Source organism: Embiotoca jacksoni, unplaced genomic scaffold (genome assembly GCF_022577435.1).
Source record: "Embiotoca jacksoni isolate LCO1_2020_lvr unplaced genomic scaffold, fEmbJac1.0.p SCAF_59, whole genome shotgun sequence".
Taxonomy (NCBI): domain Eukaryota; kingdom Metazoa; phylum Chordata; class Actinopteri; family Embiotocidae; genus Embiotoca; species Embiotoca jacksoni.
The window spans coordinates 594,714-619,782 of NW_027185413.1; the positions used below are offsets into that span (position 1 = coordinate 594,714).

The window sequence follows — 25,069 nt, forward strand, 5'->3', positions numbered from 1 at the left end:
TGACGCAGCACTCATCACTCTCCTTGGTCAAACAGCCCTTCCACAGCCTGGAGGTGTGTTTGGGGTCGTTGTCCTGTTGAAACACAAATGCTGGTCCCACTAAGCTCAAACCAGATGGGATGGCATGTCGCTGCAGAATGCTGTGGGAGCCATGCTGGTTAAGTATGACTTGAATTCTGAATAAATCACCAACAGTGTCACCAGTAAACCCCCCTCCCCCCCACACCATCACACCTCCTCCTCCGTGCTTCACGGTGGGAACCACACATGTAGAAACCATCCGCTCACCTTTTCTGTGTCTTACAAAGACACGGTGGGTGGAACCAAAAATCTCAGATCTGGACTCCTCAGACCAAAGTCCAGATTTCCACTGGTTTGATGTCCATTCCTTGTGTTTCTTGGCCCAATCAAGTCTCTTCTTCTTCTTCCTCAGTAGCGGCTTCTTTGCAGCAATTGGACCCTGAAGGCCTGATTCATGCAGTCTCCTCTGAACAGTTGATGTTGAGATGTGTCTGCTACTTGAACTCTGTGAAGCATTTCTGTGGGCTCTAATCTGAGGTGCTGTTAATTTGCATTTTCTGAGGCTGGTAACTCTAATGAACTTATCCTCTGCAGCAGAGGTAACTCTTGGTCTTCCTGTCCTGGGGCGGTCCTCATGAGAGACAGTTTCATCAGAGCGTCTGATGGTTTTCACGACTGCACTTGAGGATACATTCAAAGTTCTCTAAATGTTCCGGATTGACTGACCTTCCTGTCTTAAAGTAATGATGGACTGTCGTTTCTCTTTACTTAGTTGAGTGGTTCGTGCCATAACATGGATTACAACTGTCATTGAATAAACTTATTCACTGTAGAGAGCTGTGCACCAACCCTGCCTCTGCACAACACAACTGATGCTCTCAAACACATTAAGAAGGCAAGAAATTCCACAAATTGCCTCGTGACAAGGCTCACCTGTTAACTGAAAACCACTCCAGGTGACGACCTCATGAAGCTGATTGAAAGAATCTCAAGAGTGTGCAAAGCTGTCATCAAAGCAAAAGGTGGCTACTTAGAAGAATGTAAAATATAAAACATATTCTGGTTTGTTCAACACTTTTTTTCATAGTTTAGATGTCTTCAATATGACTCTACAATGTAGAAAAAAATAAAAATAAAGAAAAACCATTGAATGAGAAGATGTGTCCAAACTTTTAACTGGTACTGTATCTATATATCTATTTACCTTTCCTGGCAGGCTTCCTTGCTACAGTTTGTTTTTTTAAACTATAAACATATCAAGCCTAAACAGATAAAAACATATTTTTAAAGTTATTACAATTTGTTTTGTGAGTCCTCTTTGAGTGTTTCAGTGTTTGTGAGCTTTCACCATATTACTGAGATGTCTAAGAGATTATTGTCCTTCAGACCAGTTTTGTCTGTTTTAACCATAAAACCACCCAAATGATTAAAAACAGAGCAAGGACAGAGAAACATGAACATGCATCTATTTAGACACACATTTATTTAAATATTCAGATAAAAAAGACTAAATTACAAACACATGCTTTGTTGGAATTATTTTTGTTTATCAAAATGATGAAACTGACTGGATTCTTTAGCGGCTTAATTAAGACACAGAAAGTGTCAATAGATGGAGTGTTTATTTCTCTTTCCAGATTTTCTTTGGCCTTTATTTTGAAAATTAAAGTCAAAATAAAGTTTTATTATTCGCTCACATCTAATTACGTTCAATAAAATCTTAATCTTGTTTTGAAATCTGGTTTATTAACTAAATGTCTCGTGGCACAAAATAAAATGGGGTCTATTTTCTCCCTGTTTTAGAAGAGAAAGCTGAGTTAACAACAGTAAAGGTCAGCACAGCTTCCTGGCAGCTTGTTTTGAATTTTCAGAGCCTCGCAATTACATCCGGTGAATTCAAAGATAAAAAACAAATAACGTCCGCTCGCAGCGTGAAATATTCGCGCACAAATAACGCCAAATGGATTCCGGAAATGATGTACCGCGGAAATATGAGTAAAATACAGATGACGATAACAAAAATTGTTTTTGTTTTTTTCCTCCACTTTTACTCTGAAGGCGCTCAAAGGCTGAACATCCGGCGTTAATGTGCTCTGACTTCAGAACCGAAACAAGCTGAACCATCTTTCCTGCAGAGGCTGCAGGATCACGGTTCCGTCCGTTCAGCCACTGAGGATAAATGAGACACCTTCTTAAAGAAACAGGTGATGAGTGAAATGCAAAAAAAAAAAAACTTCTACAAACCTGCTTTTTTATTCAGGAACTCGGACCTCTCGTCTTCCAGCATCTTTCTCTGGTGACTGATCTCCTCCTCATAGTTGGAGATGGTCGTCTCCAGCAGCCCGAAGATCTCCTCGACGGCCGCAGAGAGATGCCGGTTGATGAAACTTTTCAGGGTTTGCAGTGTGGACATGTTCAGAAAAACGTGTCTCCAACCATTTTTTGCTCGTTGGCTTGCTTCCCGCCCAGTGACGTCAGGCCTGGAGAGGAGGAGGAGGAGGAGGGGGGGGGGGGGTGCAAAACAGCTGCAACCAAGTCGGACAGCTTTCATCTGTTTAGTCTGAACAGGAAGTCAGAAAAACTCACATCCAGTTAGATCTGATTCCATCTAATAAAAGCTTATCAGACCAGACATCCGTTCGTAAGCAGTCGACAATTGTTTTTATTTTGACACAGGAGCCACTAAAATGTTGCACAGGTGATCTGTTTATGGTTCAAACTCCAGTTCTCAATAATTCTCATGTAAATCAGCATCTCATTTTGTAAATGAATCAGCTGAGCAGACCTGTGACTCTCACACTACATAAATAAACGTAAAATATCAATGAATAATAAAACAGAACAACTACTTTCCCTTCCGATAAATCAGAAGACTCACATCTGTACAGATTATACTTTTTATGTTAGTAAACATCTGGAGCATCAGGACATGAACAATACAACAAAAGAGACCCTGAACTGTTGAGCAGCTGAAATCCTCTATCAGGCTAGAATGGGACCACATTTCACTTTCAAAACCCCAGAAACTGGTCTCCTCAGTTCCCAAAGGTTTCCAGAGTGTTGTTGAAAGAAGAGTTGATGCAGCTCAGTGGTGAACATCATCCTGGATCAACTTCATAGAGACATGATGCTGACATCAGATTCACAATGAGAAGATATTTGACATAAAACAAAAACACTTCTCAGTTTTAACATTTGATATGTTGTCTTTGGTAACTTTTTTGGAAACAGGGTTGTAGTTTGTCAACAACAGTTCACAGCTGCTCGCTGTGAATCGAATATATTTCATACTTCACGGCTCATCTCATCTTCAGGTTGTGAAGAATATAGACTTCCACTAAAAACCAGTGTTTCTGCCGTTTCAGCTGAAACAACCACAGAACGCTGAGTCGTAGTTATTTCAGCATCTAAATAATTGCTTAAAATGTTGAAAGTAAAACTAATAACATTCAATCAGGGACATACATTTGTTACACAGACACTGAAATTTAAGGCAAAAAAGGGAAAATCAGAGTCAGAAACTTCAACAACAACTCTTGTTATTTATCATTTTATGCATATAAATGGATGCATTTACATGAAGCTTTGATTCCCAGCTCTTCCAGGTGTGTCTCCTCCTCACCTATTCACACAGGTGCAGCCCATCAGCAGACCAGAAGATCTGGGAACGAAGCGCCCCAGAGGAACATCTGGGCCGTTACTGCCTGATGTTAATGTCCTGAGTTGGTTATGAACAAAAAGACATTTTGACGTGTGATTATTGACCGAATGTTTTCTTCATTCTGTCTTCTTGTGTTCGTCTCTCACCAACAGAATTTTTCCCGTTTGTGTACCGTCATGTGTTGTGTCAGATTTCCTTTCTGTGCAAACTTCTCGCCGCAGACAGGACAGCTGCACGGTTTGGTTCTGGTGTGGATCCTCTGGTGCTGCGTCATATTTCCCTTCTGAGCGAACGTCTTCCCGCACACGGAGCAGCTGAAGGGTTTCTCCCCCGTGTGACACCTCATGTGCGTCTGCAGGTGGTGCTTCTGGCTGAATCGTTTACCACAACTGAAGCAGCTGAATATTTTATTGTATTCCACGTGATTTGGAGAAACTTTCGTGTTCGTAGTATTCAGTTGTGTCGGAGATTTCCGGATCTCGTCGTCGCTGCCGTCTTCGGTCTCAACTTCAGGAGACCGTGAAGCTTTGTCGTTAAAACCGGACGGACGTTTCACCCCGAAGACGACGCCCCTGGCCGGCTCCAGCCCTCGGCCGCCCTCCTCTGTTTTTATGTGCGGAGCTGAGCTGCAGGCCGGAGACTCGGCCGCTCTGTCCTCCTCCGTCTGTCGCGGATGACGCTGTGCCGACCCAGCTGCCTCTTCATCTCTCTTCTCTCCGGTCGAGGTGAACCTGGTGCCATCCTCCTCCACGCTGCTCCAGATATCTTCTTCTTCCTCTTTAATATGTGGATGCTTTGGGTTCCCCTGGTCCGGGCCGATGCTCCACTGCTGCTGCTGCTCTGAGGAAACTTCTTCCTTAATCACTAACTGCGGGATGTCTGCAGAAAAACGTTAAAACAAAGACAAGCAATCAAATGAATTAATCCAAACTTCAGCACATCATCTGTTCATGTTTACTGATTTACAGAACCACTGGGCATGCACCTAAGAAGACTGTATGTACATACATATGTACTGATACCGTCTGACGGACACATTGAGATGGTCTCCTATCAATCTGAAGTAAGCCCCGTGGAAACTGGTAGTGTCCCTCACATTATGTAGAACATTTTGGAGGGCCTTCATTTTGAAAATCCAAACCAGAGTGAACGGATATTTCCTGAGACATCGAGGTGGTCTAATATCAGAACAGGGAGTGTCCTTCACATGTCCATCTGTAATCAGAGGGACTACAGCTCAGGTAGGACAACTTGAGGGCTTAAATCATCAAACACCAGAATGACTGCTGTCATTCTGATATGACATTATTCTTTGGGAACAAATATAAATATGACAAAGTATAACGTTTTATGGGCTTTCATTTTGAAAACTAAAAATAATAATAAATACAAATAATCGTATATTGTTCGTGTGATCCATTCACATCCCATAAATTATATATAATAATAACCCGGCTTTTGTTTGGAAACAGGTCTTACTCACTGTTACTGTAAAGCCATATATATATATATAAATGAAGGTGAAGTATCAGGAGGGGTCATATATATATATAAATGAAGGTGAAGTATCAGGAGGGGTCATATATATATATAAATGAAGGTGAAGTATCAGGAGGGGTCATATATATATATATAAATGAAGGTGAAGTATCAGGAGGGGTCATATATATATATGTATATATATATATATAAATATAAATGAAGGTGAAGTATCAGGAGGGGTCATATATATATATATATATATATATATGTATATATATATATATAAATATAAATGAAGGTGAAGTATCAGGAGGGGTCATATATATATATATATATATATATATATATATATATATAAATGAAGGTGAAGTATCAGGAGGGGTCATATATATATATATATAGATATATATATATATATATATATATATATATAAATATAAATGAAGGTGAAGTATCAGGAGGGGTCATATATATATATATATATATATATATATATATATATATATATATATATATATATATATATATATATATAAATATAAATGAAGGTGAAGTATCAGGAGGGGTCATATATATATATGTATATATATATATATATGTATATATATATATATATATATATATATATATATATATATATATATATATATATATATATATATAAATATAAATGAAGGTGAAGTATCAGGAGGGGTCATATATATATATATATACATATATATATATAAATATAAATGAAGGTGAAGTATCAGGAGGGGTCATATATATATATGTATATATATATATATGTATATATATGTATATATATATATATATATATATATATATATATATATAAATATAAATGAAGGTGAAGTATCAGGAGGGGTCATATATATATATATATATATATATATATAAATATAAATGAAGGTGAAGTATCAGGAGGGGTCATATATATATGTATATATATGTATATATGTATATATATATATATATATATATATATATATATATATATATAAATATAAATGAAGGTGAAGTATCAGGAGGGGTCATATATATATATATATATATATAAATATAAATGAAGGTGAAGTATCAGGAGGGGTCATATATATATATATATATATATAAATATAAATGAAGGTGAAGTATCAGGAGGGGTCATATATATATGTATATATATATATATATGTATATATATATATATATATATATATATATATATATATATATATATATATATAAAAATATAAATGAAGGTGAAGTATCAGGAGGGGTCATATATATATGTATATATATATATGTATATATATATATATATATATATATATATATATAAATATAAATGAAGGTGAAGTATCAGGAGGGGTCATATATATATATATATATATATATATAAATATAAATGAAGGTGAAGTATCAGGAGGGGTCATATATATATGTATATATATGTATATATATGTATATATATATATATATATATATATATATATATATATATATATATATATAAATATAAATGAAGGTGAAGTATCAGGAGGGGTCATATATATATATATAAATATAAATGAAGGTGAAGTATCAGGAGGGGTCATATATATATATATATATATATAAATATAAATGAAGGTGAAGTATCAGGAGGGGTCATATATATATGTATATATATATATATGTATATATATATATATATATATATATATATATATATATATATATATAAATGAAGGTGAAGTATCAGGAGGGGTCATATATATATGTATATATATATATGTATATATATATATATATATATATATATATAAATATAAATGAAGGTGAAGTATCAGGAGGGGTCATATATATATATATATATATATATATATATATATATATATAAATATAAATGAAGGTGAAGTATCAGGAGGGGTCATATATATATATATATATATATATATATATATATATATATATATATAAATATAAATGAAGGTGAAGTATCAGGAGGGGTCATATATATATGTATATATATATATGTATATATATATATATATATATAAATATAAATGAAGGTGAAGTATCAGGAGGGGTCATATATATATATATATATATATATAAATATAAATGAAGGTGAAGTATCAGGAGGGGTCATATATATATATATATATATATATATATATATAAATATAAATGAAGGTGAAGTATCAGGAGGGGTCATATATATATATATATATATATATATATATATATATATATATAAATGAAGGTGAAGTATCAGGAGGGGTCATATATATATGTATATATATATATGTATATATATATATATATATATATATATATAAATATAAATGAAGGTGAAGTATCAGGAGGGGTCATATATATATATATATATATATATATATATATAAATATAAATGAAGGTGAAGTATCAGGAGGGGTCATATATATATATATATATATATATATATATATATATATATATATATAATATAAATGAAGGTGAAGTATCAGGAGGGGTCATATATATATGTATATATATATATGTATATATATATATATATATATAAATATAAATGAAGGTGAAGTATCAGGAGGGGTCATATATATATATATATATATATATATATATAAATATAAATGAAGGTGAAGTATCAGGAGGGGTCAGGCTCGGCCGTGTTTTTGAAGCGGAGTCTGCGCGCGCAGCAGTGGGCTCCAGGTACATTAGCCGAGTTAGCAGGACCTCCGAGGCTGTGTTGATATTCAGTCAATGACTCCGTTCACCTGTAATGACTCCGTTCACCTGTAATGACTCCGTTCACGTTACACACCTGCTCGTTGGAGAACATCCTGCGGTGCTGAAACCGCGTCCAGCAGCCTGCGATGGCGGGACTCCATCTCCTCCTCGTACTCCGTTAAAGTTGTCTCTAAGTGGCCGATCACCTCCTCCACCGTCGCAGTCAGCCGCTGGCAGATGAAAACTTTCAGGCTCTGAAGTCTTGACATGTCCACAGCTGTCCGGCAGGATGAAGAACCAAAGTAAACAATGATGATCTGGCTCCCGGTGTTTACTGCTAAGGTGTTTCTTCTTCCTGTTCTTCGTATTCTTCTTCTTCTTCTTCTTTGGCGGTTGTCAGACCAATTTAAAGCGCATTACCGCCACCTGCTGGACTGGAATGTGGAGCAAAAACAACCAAGACAACCCTAAATTAAACCTGTTTCATTGAGAAGGTCCGTGATCAAATCTTCCCCAAGCACGCTTTCTAGTGTAAATGCTACTTTTGCAGATTTTAGAGCAAAGATCATTTCTTTCCTTTCATCATTATATTTAACACACTCCAGCAAGTGCTGAACTGTCTCTGGCTGCCCACAATGAGCACATGATCCTGTAGGGTTTCTTTATTTTGTAAACGGTATGGTTGAGTCCTGTATGTCTTATTCTGAGACATCGCTTCTACTTATTTTTTTATGATGTTGTTGAGTGGCAGGGGGCATCTAGCATCTAAATTTCATTACTGCCACCTACTGTCCCGGAGTCTGGATTAGTGTTCTTAATTTCCCGAGGACTGAAAAATATAATTCTGTTCATTGACCCAGTTTCTTTAAAAAAAAAAAAGACTCAAAGAAGCCTTTATATTTTCATTCCTTGATAATAAATAAATTCACATCTTAATATGTAATACTCAGACATCACACTTCCTTAGTTCATTACAATGTTTTTCTTTATGTGTTCTGCACTTCTGACAGAGACTAATACCGAGTTCAACCCTCAGACTGGATATAAAAGAGTTCGTAGCTTCAGGTCTGTAAAATGGTTCTGATCCAGAAGTGTCTTCAGCTGCAATACCAGCGAGTGCCACTAGAGGTCGGCTCCAAAAAGCCTCCGGCTCCATAGACTCCCATTCAACTTCTCTCATCAAATCCAAAGTGAATAAAATGTGTCCATCAGTTATCTCGGTGTTGTTAGCTAAAGTCACTCCTTCTTATTAGTTTTCTGGAGGTCCATCTGAAAATAATCCCTCATTCATTAGAAAAGAAGATTCAAGAAGACCTGTTTTTGGGGGCGTGTCTGTTTGATTGACAGGCCTGTGGTGCAGTCAGGTTACAGCTATCGATGGGCGGGACGTAGTATCGTCAGGTTTCCGATCAGATCGGTCAGATCCACCGCTGGCTCCTCCCCCAGCTCGTCCAAATATGGTCACTTCCTGCTCCAAACCGCTCCGAACTAGCAAAGATGGTGACGGACAGAATCTGAACTGGAGGATTCATAATGTTCACAAACCAACGATGACATCACTGATGGTTGATGATTGATATGGACAAGAGTACACAAACCCATGATGTAAAATGATAGCCCACTCTTTAATTTATCTCCTTAGAAACAACTTCAAAAGAAAAACAAGGATGGAAAAGAAAAAAAAAAAAAGTTTTTGTAAGATGACCGTTAACAATATGGTCACTGTATCACCTGCAACAGTCGAGATGACAGTTACCTTTAACAATGAAGCCAAATATTAAAAACACAGTGATGAACAGTTTCAGAAAAAAAAGGCTCTAAAAATGCCTTAGAAACCATAAAGAATATACAGAGATGTAGAAATCCTATACAAAGAGAAACGAGAGATTGTCATTATTATTTCAGACATCAGTTATAATAGATCGTCCTGTTGGGGACATTGATGGCACATAGTAGAAGTAACAGAAAGTTTACTGTACAGAGTTTTAACAGGAAAAAATGTTGGCACTCATTTCATACACATACAAGTCTGTTAGAATACCTCTAAACAAAGATGTCTCATTAAATTAAAGATTCAACTTTAAAATTACAATCCAGCCCACACAAACCTTCCCGGTACATTCAAGACTCTTTTTCTTCGGCACTCCCTGAAAAAGCAAACATATTGTGGAAGAACTTCCAGCCCAGCGCGGTTCGAACTCTTTCTCTTCTCGCCTCATACGACCTCTTCCTGTAACAACAACCTTGTTTCACCTCTAAGATCTGACCTGAGTGAAGTTTTATCTCAGAACGTTCTCTGCTTAAAACCCAACAAAATCCACAATCCAGCAAAAAAAAGGAAACAGGAAATTCTTATGATTAAAGGGCGTTTAAGCCTAAAATAAAATTACTGGGTTTGATCTGTTTGTCTCTGTTGCTCCAATGTGAAGATTATATATTACACATGAATCTAAAATTTGAAGAACCTCAAGCTGATGTTTACCAAATGTATATTTACAACATCTAAGATTTTTTTTAAAAAGCTCCAGTACTGCAGTTTATTAGTTTCTGAACTTTAAAACTGTTTAATGTGTCATGTAAGACCTCAAACTGTAAACTCTTCTAGTCATCGTATAACTGAAGGGTTAACAGCCAGTCTGAGTTTGGCCACACCCCTTTAACACATTTCAAACATACACACTCTACATCTGCTACCAGGATGATAGTTTACTCATTAAATATATTCTCGGAGGTTTTTCCACTGTTATAACAGCAGGTTTACTGTCAACGACCATCCTCTCCTTCCTGCATCCTGACGGTTCGACAGCGAGTGTTCATTACGGAGTCCGGGAGTGGCCATAGAGAGAAACAAATTAAATGGTGAGCACCAGATACTAAATCAAGGCCACAATTTACTATCTCGTGTGCATGTTTTCATTCATTCGTGCGCACAAAATACTAAAATACTATTTCTAAGTTTATATATAAAGAGAGACAGCACAGCACAACAGGCTTTCAGTTAACGAAGGACGGCTGTAATGAAGAGATGCAAAAGATTATTGTTAGTAACAGTCAATAACGATGATACGGAGAGTTTGTGGATTACATCGTTGGTAATATGATAACTTTGAGGTTGTTATCGACTTTATAGTCGGTCAGCTGACAGTTGAAGGAGGTGCAGTGAACTTCATGCTGAGAGGAGAAAGACTGCTGTGATGTCTCTCTATATAATATTGTCTTGTGTGCACAAATGAATTAAAACATGCGTACGAATTAATGAAAAAGTTGGATTGAATTAATCGAAACGTTGGATTGAATTAATTGAAACGTTGGATTGAATTAATCGAAACGTTGGATTGAATTAATTGAAACGTTGGATTGAATTAATTGAAACGTTGGATTGAATTAATTGAAACGCGGAAACAAAATGGTATTTGGTGTGCATGATTTAAATGTTTTTTCTCTGGATGGCCCCTCCGGGACGCCGTAGTTCAACAGTTCTGTCATCTGTGTTGTTACGTAGGAAAGAAGAAACTACTTCCCTGCAGATACTGAACAGCACTGAACATCCAGACAGTCGGTGGACTTTCTGAAGGATCTTACAAATGCAAATCCATCTTTTCATCACCGTATTCATCTAAACATGCACGATACTATGACGGCACTGAAGGTGCAAACAAATGAAAGAAAATGTTCCTCGCTGATCTTTGCTGTGAAATTCTGAAGTCCATTTCAAACTGTCCAGTTACTGACCGCAAACGTGACGGCACACATCGTACAATACTTTACTCCGACATCCAAACTAACCGGACAAAACCAGCCGATATCTGCACGCTGAACCGAACAGCACAACCACAACACCTCCAACATCCCTCCATCATCTGCACCTTTCATCCAAACACATCAATATACTGGACATCAGGCATGTCAGCAAAGGTTCATTTCAAAGGGCAATTCCATGCTTTTTCTTTTTTCTTTTAAAACTACATTCACACAACAGCAGCTTTGAATAAACTATATATGAAAAATATTCCTCAGAATATAAATCTGTGCTCCAGAAAAAACTCTCTGATGTCAAAGCCATAACTTCTCCACCGTTGTTCTCCATGAGCGCGCAGGTCTGAAGTGATCGCTCTGATTATACCGTGGACAACATGCAAAATAAAATAAGCAAAAGTTCTGTTAGTTTCTGTTTTAGGACGTACAACATTTAAATGGACGTTTTTAATGGAACAAACAGTTTCTCTGTTCCAGCTGTGAATTTAAAATGCAGATAAAAAGAATCTGAAAATAATTCATGCTCGCTGTGTCTTCACCTCTCAATGACCAAAAAACAGGAAAACACAAACAACGTTTCGACATCAAAATGTGAACAAATACAAATCACCTTATAATATTAATCTACAGAAATAATCTTACATGTATTATCTCTGAAAGTATTGTAATCAATATCCCTATAAGAAATGTCTTTAAAGGCAGTTGAAGGTAGACCAGCGTGTTCATTGTATTACAATCAAACACGTTAACAAAAAAACACAACAAATTAATCAAACATCCCATCAAGGCTTTTTTTTTTTCTCACTATTTTTCATGCGCACACTTTTCTTAACATTTTCTGCAAATTTCCTGCAAAAATGATTTCTTCATGGCCCATAAAATAAAGTGTGTCACTGCTGCCTTTCTGTTGGAGCTAACAGACCATCAAACCAAACTGAATCATGGCGCCATCGTCTTAAGGAACTATTCAAATATGTCTTTTCTGAAAATATACATTGTTGATAACACATCAAGTAGCAGATGATTATTCATCTGAACCAACAGACTAATTATTGTCCTGGTTTAAGCTGCAAAATGCATGTTTTTTCACATTTAAAAAAGAAGAATAAATAAATAATACATATTTTGCATCACAGCTGTTTTCTAGTGTATCGTGTTGTATAAACAAACTACATAAACAATTTAAGTTCTTTCTTCTGAAGACTTTTTTTTAGATTAAAACAAAATGATGATCGTCAAGAGAAATCATCATCAAATCATCAACATCAACAAATATAATATTTTTCAACACAAAAAGTACTTTACTGGCTGTTTATCCATGCTCAATTTAACCGTTTAAATCGAAAATATTTACAATTTAAAAATGTCCTAACTAGGATGCAACAACTTCTAATGATACAAAAACTGAAATTTAAACGTGAAAGCACGTAAATCATATCTCAGCTCTGAGAGAAAAATCCACCAAATCTAATATTTCTTGGACTGACATTGTGAGCGCAGGGACACGGTTGTGCCTTCGTGTTGCAGATTCCAACAACAGCAGAATATAATTCAAGGACAAAGAATATGAGCACGTGCTGTGTTGTACACGGATCTCACACGTTCTCCTTCTGAGGAGCCTTTAAATGCTGCGAATGGCTGTCGTGGTGTTCTGGGTGTTGTCGTCAGCTTTGTTGTTGAAAAGGAGATTAAGACGTCATATTACAGAGAATAAAACTCCACTTTAACCTTTGTTTTAGCAGTTTGAAGTGATTTTTATTTAATAAATAGAAGTATTCTGACTATGTGGTGATGGTTTCACTTTTGTGTATCGACGTGTCCTGATTCAGACCAACGCAGACGATCGTTCACGTTCACTCAGACACTCACAAACAGGTAAACTTAGTTTTAACTAAACTTAGTAAGAACGGTTTGGTTCTCCTCACTGGTGAAATCGTTCCGATTATATTTTAACTATGAATCAAGATCTTGGTAGAAAATCCTCTTCCTGATTTCACTACTCGGCCCTTAATACAAACATCTCCTACATGTTTCATTCATTTCAGTGAATCAGAGTCATTCAGAGCACAACAATCCTCAATAAAATCTTCGATGCCGTCATGAAATGATCACAATCCAATAACTTCCGCTAAACTTCCCGTCTGGTACCGAGTGAGTGACTGACTCCTCATGATGAGAACAGATGAGACGAGTTTTCTTCAAATAAAATATTGAACAAACCAGAATTAATATTCCAACTCTCAACTGTGTGAATAATAAGGAATCGTTTGCATTTAAATAAAACGTACAGATAAGGTTTTAAACATGTTGAAACAGTCAGTTCAAACTGGATTCTTTAGGAGTGAATGTAAATGTGTTCAATTGTCCCTTTAATAATCTAACAACACACTCTATATAGCTAACATCTGTCATAACCAGGATATATCTATCATAGAGCATACCAGTATCATTTAAACTCAAGTACTGCAGCCAGTGGGAATATAAATGAGGTTCAGCACTGGTGAAGGCGATATTTGATCATTCATTAAAGCAGGAATATAGTTTTAAAATGACACCTGCTCTCACTCACCAACCAGATGGCAAAACGTTCTCCAAATGTAACTTCATATGTTGGTTTTGAAATAAACCTCTCTGATTGTTTCATGTGCATCTGATTCAGTATGTAAAAGCTGCAGGCACTGACAACCACAGAAACCGATAAAAACAAATCCAAACAGATCGATGGACGGACAGATAGAAATCCAGCCCCCCCCTGCTGTGACCCGGCAGAGAGAACCAGCTGAGCGCCTCACATTCCTACCGCGGCCCTCCTCACCCACCACGTCACTCTGTAAAGGGGTACGGCAGCTGTCGGCTTCCATCAGCTGCCAACACATCCAGTCCAACACCTCCCTACCCACACGCACACTCCCACACAACCGGAGGACGCACAAGTATAGCGTGTAAGATACACCGAGATTTGCACAAGCTTGGTTTCCATCCAAATAGTTTCATGTGGGTTTTTAGAAAAAAAAAAAAAAAAAAAACCTGAGCAGAAGCAACAACATCGACCTAAAAGACATTTTCTTGCTCACTTGAAGCAGAAACTGGTTAAACATTATAGAGCAGGTGGCTGACTCAATAATAAAAGTGTGTTACTGACTGTTTGGCACAAACAGTTTGATTAAAGTTCACCACAGTTCAAAACGTGCTTTCAGCATTTTTCTTTTTCAATATTTTACCTCCAAAGTATAATTAGTCCATCTAATAGTAAATCTGTATTTCTGCAGTAACACTGCGGAGGTCCTCTCTGCTCCTCAGGTGGATCATTTACCAAACAAATTCTCTTCGACTCGGCGGGACAAGGCACAAACGTTTTATTGCAGCATTTTCAAACTTCCACATTTGCAAAAGAGTTGGATGGAAATGGAGCGACAGACCCACATGGCAGGAATCTACAGGGAGGATACACCAGTCAGCCATAACTGACAGATGAAGAATAAAGTCCAGCAATAAAACCTCCCTTTACATATCTGGAACAAACTCCCAGAAAGCTGTAGGTCTGCTGCAGCTCTCAGCTCCTTTAAACACTTTTCTACACTTCACCACATTTGAGGATTTTGATTCATTTCTTGCATTTATGTATTTTATGTCTTAAACTGCACTGGAACTTTTACCCTATTTTTAGGTTGCTTAATGTTTTAATCACAGTTTTGAATGTTTAAATCACTGTATTTAATGTTTAAATCACTTATTTAATGTTTAAATCAGTTTTTAATGTTTAAATCACTTATTTCATCTTTAAATCACTTATTTAATGTTTAAATCAGTTTTTAATGTTTAAATCATAGTATTTAATGTTTAAATCACAGTTTTTAATGTGTAAATCACTGTATTTAATGTTTAAATCACAGTTTTTAATGTGTAAATCACTGTATTTAATGTTTTAATCACTTATTTAATGTTTAAATCAGTTTTTAATGTTTAAATCACTGTATTTAATGTTTTAATCACTGTTTTTAATATTAAATCACTGTATTTAATGTTTTAATTACCATTTTTAATTGTTTTAATCACCGTTTTTAATTGTTTTAATCACATTTTTTTTATTGTTTTAATCACGCTTTTAATTGTTTTAATCATTGTTTTTAATTGTTTTAATCACGTTTTAATGATGTTTTTAATTGTTTTAATCACGTTTTTAATTGTTTTAATCATGTTTTTAATTGTTTTAATCAGTTTTTAATTGTCTTTATAAAGATTGTTGATTTATTTTAAAGTACAGTTTGGAACATTTTGATGCTGTTGAACTGCACTGGGTTATACTGCGATGTGTTCCTCATATTTTGTCTTCTCAATTTATTTCAATGGGAAGGACGAAATATTAGGAACACCTCTCAGTACAGATTACAGTCTCCCAAAGGAACAAACATGACGATGCTCATGAAGGCAGGATTGACTGCTGGACTGCTTCATATTTTATGCGTCACCTGTCGGTGGGTTTAATGTTAGGGCTGATTGGTGTACATGCCAGGCCTTACACTTCGTCACATTCACTCTCCTCTGCAGGGCTCCTCTTATTTCCAACCCTGACAGAGAACCCACAGAAGGGGCTAAAGGGCCCGTTTCCAACCCGCTACTGCCAGCTTCACCTTTCACTGCACTCACAGCAGGAGTCACAAATCATCCCCGGTCCAATCAGGGCGGACTCGGGCACCAAAGACGGTTCTTCAGTCCATCCAGAGGTGGTGGTGGTTTCATCTTTCTCTTTCTCTGCCTGTTTTCCGCTCTCACTCCTCCACACGTTTTATTCGCCTCCTCCCGCTCCTTCGCTCGTCTATTTTTAGTCTGCTGTTCTGTCTGGAGCCGTTTGTTAAAAGGGCCTCTCGGCTGATGGAGAGTTAGCAGCTCAGGCCACTAGTTTGGATGAGTCCACTGCAGGGTCAGAAAGGTTGGGAGTTAAGAGCAGAATGCTGTTATGATGCTGGATGACATTCAGGGACTTGGACACATGTTTACACATTTATCAAAGTAAACAACACTGAAACACAAACACTTTTTAAGACAGAAAAATCTATGTAAAATCCTGTTCATGTACGGAGATATTCATGAGTAAAAACTTAAAAATAACAACAAAAAAATCAAATAAAATTCCAACTAAAATCATAGTGTAATTATGTATTTAAAATAATACCACACTATTCTTTTATTTTGTAAATATTATTTGAACCCTTTGAACCCTATTTTCAGGGTGATTTCACCAGCTTCACTTTTAAGCTCATATCTCAGTCATTATAGGGGTGAACCATTCATGCCATATCTTATATTTTTCAGGACAGTTTAGGCTATCTAGATCTTTTATCATTTAATTTGATAATACTTTAAAACAAATTATATTAGTTTTTATATCAAGGAAAAAAAGATTGTCTAGAATCTGATCATATCTGAACTATGTTTGTGGGACAAAGTATGAAAAAGAAAAAGGGTTTAGTGCCTGAAAATATGTGATGAATAACTTTAATTGTTAAGCTCGGACTAATAGAAGGACTAATAGAGTTTGGTGCACAGACTTGTCACATTAAAAGCTGTCCAGTAGTTCAGGAACACACTGTAAAAACATCAACTTTAAATTATTTACTTAGTTCAACTTTTTAAATCATTACTTTCAGAGCCTAAAATCATGTTCAGTTGATTTAACGTAACACATTTCCAGTTCCCTGCACTGAAAAACTCTAAAATGGAAGTGACTAGAACAAATTTGGTCATAGAAATCTTTCATTTATTTGAGATTTGAGAACCTTTCTGTCGTATTATCGTTTCTTTAGAGGAAAAACCCAGGATCAAATATACTGCAGAGACGTACTCTGCTGTATTTATTTTGGACTAAAGTTCCTCCAGCAGCGTCTCATCAATGTTCGACCCAGGTTCAGAGATGGACCAGCGCAGGTTTAACCTGTCAGGTCTGAGTAGATTATTAATGAATACCTAATCTGGGATTACATAACAAACTCTATTTAACAAAGCTGAATTGCCACTGCAGGAAGAATTCTATTTTGTAGAAGTAAAACCGTCCTGGTGTGCAAAAGTGAAAAGTCAGTATAGAACATTTTTGTATTAATGAGACAACAGTTAGTCCCTCCAGTATTTTGCTGAGTTTTTAGTGATTGTTGCGATCATAAATCATTCTGCGGTGATTTTTTTTCTCAAAATGTTTTTGTTTTTTACGTAAAATTGTGGGAATTAGAAAAAAATTTGCAATACTACGTGATAAAGGAATAATTATGTAATCACTTCCTGTGATAATAATCATGCTGCACATCACAGAAATATTTCAGTTCTAATCTTTTTTTATGTATTTATTGAACTTAGAGAACCGTGGAGATCAAAGCTCCTAAAAGCTCCTAAAAGCTGCGTATGTTTCCAGAACAGAGCGTCTGTGACTGGAATATAGAAACAAGGACTACATCAGCTGTCAAAATAAGAGCTTTAGATGCTGTTTAATTCATGTTCATTCAACATATAGACCTGCGGAAAAATCATGGGAATTTAAAAAAAGTGCAACTCCCACAAATATTGTAGTTTTCCTGAATTTGCGTTATTTATTGTGATCGCAAATTCCTGGAGGGACTGACTAGTAGCATCAGTAGTGGGACTGTGGCTCGGAGTAAAATGCTTAGATACTGTAGAAAAACATGAAATTCATTTGGATGTGTTTTAAATTGTCCACATAACTCTGAGTGAGGGATAAACTCATCACCAAAAGGTTTAGTTATGACAAGCTGATACTTTGTGGAGGTGAGGATTCATATGAACTTACCTGAGTTCAGATTTGGTCAGGTGAGGAAATGGACAAAAATAATTGCAAGACCTACATTCAACAGCATCACAAGAGCCACCAAGATGGAGTTCGGACCCTGTGGAGAAACAAGAGGAGGTCATGTTATATTACATGTTCTGGGTTTGGACACAAGTTCACTGTATGATGATCTCTAAAAGTGTCTGTTTAAGAAAGAGAAGCTTTGATTAAATGACTTCACTCACACAGATCTGGTAAATGGTTGATAGATAAGCACAATAACAAAACTCAATGTTTGGAAAAGTAGGTTTATTTCTGTGTAGAAAAAGCATCGCCATGGTGATTTATCCTTTTTGGAGATGAACTTTTTACTGCGGTTGATTGTGTCATGTTATTTTCAGCTAGCAGATAGTTTGGTAGTTGTTAACAACCGACAGCTGGCACATCGTGAACAGTCATCCGTCATATCATATTCTAAGCTTATCATATATATAAGTGATGTCAGTGTTTGAAGCCAGCAATAGCAGAGACAACTAAAGTACTCAGTTGTCAACGGTGTCAAGAGGAGTTCTTGTTGACGACGTCAGGCATGAGGGGTTTGTCATTAATACCTTCGGTGAACAACTACGTAGCTGTTATATGTATATATTTAATATATTTAATATTTGTTACCTGAAATCAGGTCCTTCTGTCATGTGTTTCCTGTCTGTCTGTTTCTGTGGCTTTGTTTCAAATAGTACTCTTCCATGTTAGTACACTCACATAGTACTCTTCCATGTTAGTACACTCACACATAGTACTCTTCCATGTTAGTACACTCACATAGTACTCGTCCATGTTAGTACACTCACATAGTACTCTTCCATGTAAGTACACTCACATAGTACTTGTCCATGTTAGTACACTCACATAGTACTCTTCCATGTAAGTACACTCACATAGTACTCTTCCATGTTAGTACACTCACATAGTACTCGTCCATGTAAGTACACTCACATAGTACTCTTCCATGTTAGTACACTCACATAGTACTCTTCCATGTAAGTACACTCACATAGTACTCTTCCATGTTAGTACACTCACATAGTACTCGTCCATGTTAGTACACTCACATAGTACTCTTCCATGTTAGTACACTCACATAGTACTTTTCCATATTAGTACACTCACATAGTACTCTTCCATATTAGTACACTCACATAGTACTCTTCCATGTTAGTACACTCACATAGTACTCTTCCATGTTAGTACACTGACTTGTGTATCACTTGAATTTCGATCAAATCGTACACTGCAGTTCTGCACTCGCCAAAAATATCAGCAGCAGCACTGTTTTTTTTGACCATGTTGAGTGCATCCTCCTGGTGTTCCTGGTGTCAGTACGTAAATACATCATTTGTAACACAGCATATGTGTCTGTTTGCTTGCGTCTGTCTCTCCCTTGTGATTGACCAGCGACACACCTGTGGACGAACACCTCATCAAACCATCCTGCTTATAAATCTCTCTCACTGTTCAGTAAACCCGTTTGGTGAAGCTCGTTTTCGGCCACTTCGATTATACTGAGTAATTCCCTTGTGTCTGATACCAACATGTATTTCCTCGTGTCTAATAGTCCTGCCTGCTCAGATGCTGTTGGTTTCCAATCTGTAAACTCTTAAATGCATGGATTTGTTTTGTTCAACTCAGCACTTAAGAACTATTAGGCCACATATTGAAATTATTTTGCTTGTAACTTTTTCAAAGCATTGTATAAATAACAAATGTAAAAATGTTGTAATTTATGCAATCTTAACATTTTCTGTAGAAGTATCAATCATGTATTATCTTATGTATAGCCCATTTTAAGAGGAACTTGTACCAAACCCAAACTAATTGAAAATGAAAAAATGTCTGAAGCAAAACTTTGAAGCTGAAATTGTAGAATCAAAAATCTTGCCTAAGGTCAGCTGGGGTCAGTTCAAAGCCCCCGCAGCCTGCTACAGAATGAGCAGATAAATCGTACAGATAGACACTATGAGAAATACCACAGAGACGAGGGCTTAGTAGAAATAAATGAGTTACTCAAGGTGTTTTATAGTTTTACCAACCTGACGTGATTTAAGTAATTTAGGGGATAAACGTGCAACAACAACACAGCAGGTTTCGGCAGTCTACTTCCTGTTTAACTCAATTGAAAAGCTTGACAATCATGTTCCATTGGGGATCCAGAGTACGACTGCTCTCATGCGCATGAGAAACTACACCTGATGATTTCAACGTGTAAAAGCACCTTTAGCCAGAGAGAAGTGTTATCGGTGAAGTCACGGCCCTCCCTGACCTAACAACAGCCGGAGACTCTTCACACCAGCGTTGACAGAACTGTGAGGTTATTCAGAGTTAAACACGTGTGGTAAGTTGAACTAACTCACCGACTCCTCCTCCACACGTTCAGCAGCTATTTCCATACTAGCTTTCTTGGTTTCTGCGAGGCTCCTCGGTTTGGTGGATTCCTGTCTTTTAGGCTTGAGAGGCTCCGGTGCTTTGGCCTTCCCGGGTGGAGCCGGGGAGGGGCTCCGGGTCGGCACGGGTCTCGGTGCAGGTGTCACTATCTGTTTGGCAGGTGGCGGCAGACGTGCTATGCTTGACGGGTGAAAGTCGTCCTCCACACCGAGCGGTTCCTCAGGTGGCGGCAGCTTGTTATCTGCCTTGACGTAGTAACCGTGGTACTGGGAATGGAGCTGTCCGTTGCTGGGGTAACTGCTGGCTGGTGGAGGAAGTGCTGCTTTGACGGCTGTAGGAGCTTCCTGTTGCCTTACTTCTTGTTTAAGAGAAATCTTCGATGCTTCCTTTGTTATGCCTGCCGAGCAGAAGAAAGGAAAAGAGAAGAAAATAGTTCGCCAAAGAACCAACACATGAAATATTATCGGTGGCTCGGGAGGAAGAGGAAGTAGCGCGCTGATCAAAGGCTGTGAAGCATGTTTTATAGTAATCGACTGCCGTTGGACGGGTGAACGATGGCTGTGAATAAAAGTGCTTTTAATCAATCAGTCAAACTTTATTTTTTTACAGCACTTTCTGTACATTTTTGTGCAGATCAAAGTGCTTTACAGATGATTGACAGGTCAATCAAAATAAAATCAATTTGAGAACAAATTAAAAACAAATAAAACTGAGACCAATTTGCCTTTAATAATACAGTAATTGTTCATACTGGCTGTTAAAACAGGCGTGGCTTACTCTCCTGTACTAGCCTGGCGTACCCAGATCCAAACTCACTGAGGGAATATATGATTCTGGGAATCGTTGGCAGTCGGTCCATCCTACTGGATATAAACCTCGGATTCATTAGAACCATTCAGCGCGCGCCGAAACCAGCCGACACTTCCACCGCTGCAGCGACCTACATCCCGTGTCCACCGAAGCGTTTTTCCCCGAGCGCGGTGTATTTTCTCCCAGTACCGCTCTGCAGGTCGCTCTGGCTACAGCATTACATGTTTCTAATAGGCGGTTACTGGTCCCACAAACTTGCCCGGTGTTTGTTTTTCTCTGCTATTCTTTTCTCTCTCTGCTCTCCCCTCACAGCAACCAGTCAGGGCAGACAGCCTGGTGCTGTCACATGATCAGGTGGGAATTGTTGCTTTGTTGAGTTTTTTTCTAAAATATTGAGGTCTTGACCTGGACATGTAAAGTGAGATGACGTGTTGTGATGTGGTGCCAAATCTAAATAATACTAATTTGAATTGAAATGGACCTGAACTAAAAAACTAAAATAGAAGATAAACAATCTATTACTTTAAGACAATCTGGACAATTTCAAGAACTTTAAAAGTTTCTTCAAATGGAGCTTCAAACACAATGATGAAACTGTCTCACAAGAAGAGTCCCGGCAAAGGAAGAAATTGACTATTCATGGTAATCAAGGCAAAAGATGGCTACTTTAAAGAATCTAAACGTTTAAACATATTTTGCTGTATTTACACTTCTTTGCTCACCACATAACCTGATGTGATGTCTTCAGTTGTGTTCCATGATGTAGAAAATAGATAAAACAAAGAAAATGAGTAGGTGTGCTCAAACTTTTGACTGGAACTGTAAAGATAACTCTGTTTCACATAAACTGTCTGTATAAACTTTTAATTGCCGATGAAGAAAGTTTTATGAGAAAGACATGTTGGTCAGATTAATATAATTAAAGTTGCTTACTTGCTGTCAAAGACTCGGCTGTTGGGGTTTTGTTCTCGTTCGAGGCCGGCTTCACGGAAATGATGGTGGAAGGAGTTTTAGTGCAGAAAAAAGTCTTTTGAACAGCCGTGGGTGAATGAGCCGGGCTGGCAGCTGGACTCTGAGAAGGAGAATGGTCTGGTGTCGTGCCTTTCCGGTAGAAATGAGGGCTCCCTGATGGAGATTTCTCCTTTTTCTCCTCTACAGGAACCTCCTTCACTTCGAGTGGCTCATTATACTTCTGCCGTACATAGTCGGGGCCTGAAGAAACAAGACAGATAAGAAAGCTATGAACCGACAGAAACGGAATCTCAAAGTCTACTGAGGTGTTCCGACTGCAGGCAAATCAGATTTTTATTCTCAAATTGATCTTTAAGACAGACTGTCCGCACTGCTATGCACAAGTAAAAAGATCAGGTTTGGTATGTCCAGACAACACCAACCTATCTACATGGGTTGCTATGGTTGCGACAGCGGCAGCGGACAGATTATTTCTGCTTCTGTCCGTGGACTGTTGGCTCTGAAAATCATGTTGTCACCGTGTGTCGCGTTGTGAACGACGGCAGGAATCCGATCTGAGCCAGCGGAGCGTCCGGACTGAGACACATCTGCAGAAATATGATTGGAATCACATTTCAAATCAACTCCAGATGTGGTTTGGATCCGGATTGGAAAAATCACATTCCACGTGTTTTTTTTTTGCTGTTCAGATTTACAAAAATCAATCTGGATACCATCGGATATGACAGAAATGGGATCTGGGCTGGTAGCCTGAACACAGCCAAAGTATTAGGACAGTTACACATTTGTTGTAACTCAGGCTCTGTGCTTCAGGACATAAAATTTGAAATGAAACAACAATAAACTTGCATTTTGTTTGTTTTCCATTTTACACAATGTCCCAACTCTGATGGAAGCGAGGTTGCAAGTTTTTTGGAAGAATAGGTCCCTCCGATCGACCGTAGTCGGTAATTTTGTCTCAGCTTGTTCAGTCTTTGCAGACAGTTATCTTGATTTTCTAACATTTGGCCTCCTGGGCTGCAGTCAACCAAGAACCTCAACACTCTTCAAATCTACATTTGCTCCCCTCAACTGACGCTGCCAATCACCACAGATTTGATCAAACACTCCAGTCCATTTGGTGAATATGAATAAACACACACTGCTCCTTTCACAGACAAGAACCGCTGTCAGTGGTTGGAACCTCGCAATGGAAATTGCTAATGGTTCAATCCCACTACTGCCGGTGTTGGCCTCTCCATCTACTAACGAGCTGCTGAGAGAGACTCACATTCTCTGCTCTCTGAGTTTTATACTTTTCATTCAACGCTGCGCTGAAGGTATTTGAGGTGATGGGACAGCTGCAGGTCCTCATAGACAGACCAAGAACTTTATTAAATGGATAGTAACCTCTGATGTAAACTGGTTTACAGTGTACAAACCTCACGAGGCATGCAGCATCACCAAAAACCCTCCTGGAGCGACACCCTAAACACAAGTTTTCTTTTTTTTTTTTTATTAACTGTACAACTTCTGTATAGTTGTGGTCATTTCCATGTGTTGAACTTTAACAAACTCCTCCTACAGAATTTATGAGACATACTTGAAATTTGCACTGTGCAATCCTAAAACCTTTGGGATGAAAAGTTATTAAAAGATTTAGTTTTTGTTGAACGGTGTGTCGGTGCCGCTGGTGACCATTTTGCGCATTTCGCCACAAAAAATGGTCATTGTTGTTGCTTTGATAGCTTAAACACGCCTGAAAAATGGTGAAACTTGGAACACGAGTCTGAAATGGTGAAAATTTACACATTAAACGGGATTCGAATGGGAATGGTAAAATGGCTCGCTAACCCAACAGGAACAATTTCAGTAATTTTCTTGCCATTTATGGGGATGCTGCTTACAAAGTTACTTCTGGATTGGTTCTGACACTGTTTTGGCCGACAATGTGGATCTGAAAGCAGTTGGTTTTCTTACCAAATTGTGTTATTTGCATTTAAATGATTTAAAAATATTGTCTTGCTGATCTTGTTTTTTTTATGTATGCTACAAGGGGAAACTGAAGGATTTGGGTTTAATGTCAGAAGCTGGCATGCAGTGCATTCTGGTACATGTAAGCACTGCCAGCGTGGCTCTGTGAGCAGTGACTGTGTACTTGGTCTTAATTAATTAATTATCAATCATCATTACAATACATAATTATAAATTAAAGAAAACACTGATAAAACACTACCAACCAGAATGAAGCTCAAGGTTTTTAGAATAGCTAGAATCAATTTGAAAAGGACAAATGTCAGTCAAGAATGATCCCTGCTGTTCTACTAACACCTCATCATACCACAAATAAACTCATGTTTCACTAGTAGATAACAGCTTCCCATTAGCAGGTACCATTTAAAAAGGTCAATTATTTTCTCAAGCAGTTTTTATAAGCCAAAACAACAGGGAGCATGACAGCCAACTATTACAG

The 25,069-nt window shown here is 37.4% G+C and overlaps 2 protein-coding genes across 2 annotated transcripts in view; both read right to left on the minus strand.

The window, feature by feature from the left end:
* Positions 1-2,665: 2,665 nt before the first annotated feature.
* On the minus strand, positions 2,666-8,404 carry LOC138212776 (zinc finger protein with KRAB and SCAN domains 1-like). Its single transcript, XM_069173336.1, has 2 exons — positions 7,957-8,404; positions 2,666-4,561 (listed from the first exon to the last, which is right to left on the minus strand). The coding sequence occupies exons 1-2, from the start codon at positions 8,129-8,131 to the stop codon at positions 3,825-3,827; spliced, it is 912 nt and encodes a 303-aa protein (XP_069029437.1). The 5' UTR covers positions 8,132-8,404; the 3' UTR covers positions 2,666-3,824.
* Positions 8,405-9,468: 1,064 nt separating this feature from the next.
* The window catches only part of LOC138212777 (junctophilin-1-like), a 31,274-nt gene continuing 15,673 nt past the window's right edge, over positions 9,469-25,069 (minus strand). The window contains exons 4-7 of the mRNA XM_069173338.1: positions 22,579-22,857; positions 20,805-21,232; positions 18,415-18,511; positions 9,469-16,532 (exon numbers count right to left, since the gene is read on the minus strand). Of these exons, the coding sequence (XP_069029439.1) occupies positions 18,431-18,511; positions 20,805-21,232; positions 22,579-22,857 (788 nt within the window). The 3' untranslated portion in view covers positions 9,469-16,532; positions 18,415-18,430. The remainder of the gene's footprint in view (positions 16,533-18,414; positions 18,512-20,804; positions 21,233-22,578; positions 22,858-25,069) is intronic.

Bases quoted from the DNA above. Each gene is read 5' to 3' on its own strand.
- LOC138212776 (XM_069173336.1), bottom strand. From the start codon at position 8,131: ATGTCAAGACTTCAGAGCCTGAAAGTTTTCATCTGCCAGCGGCTGACT. The intron at 4,562-7,956 runs GTGTGTAACGTG...GTTTTTCTGCAG, and splicing joins GGATGTTCTCCAACGAGCAG to ACATCCCGCAGTTAGTGATT.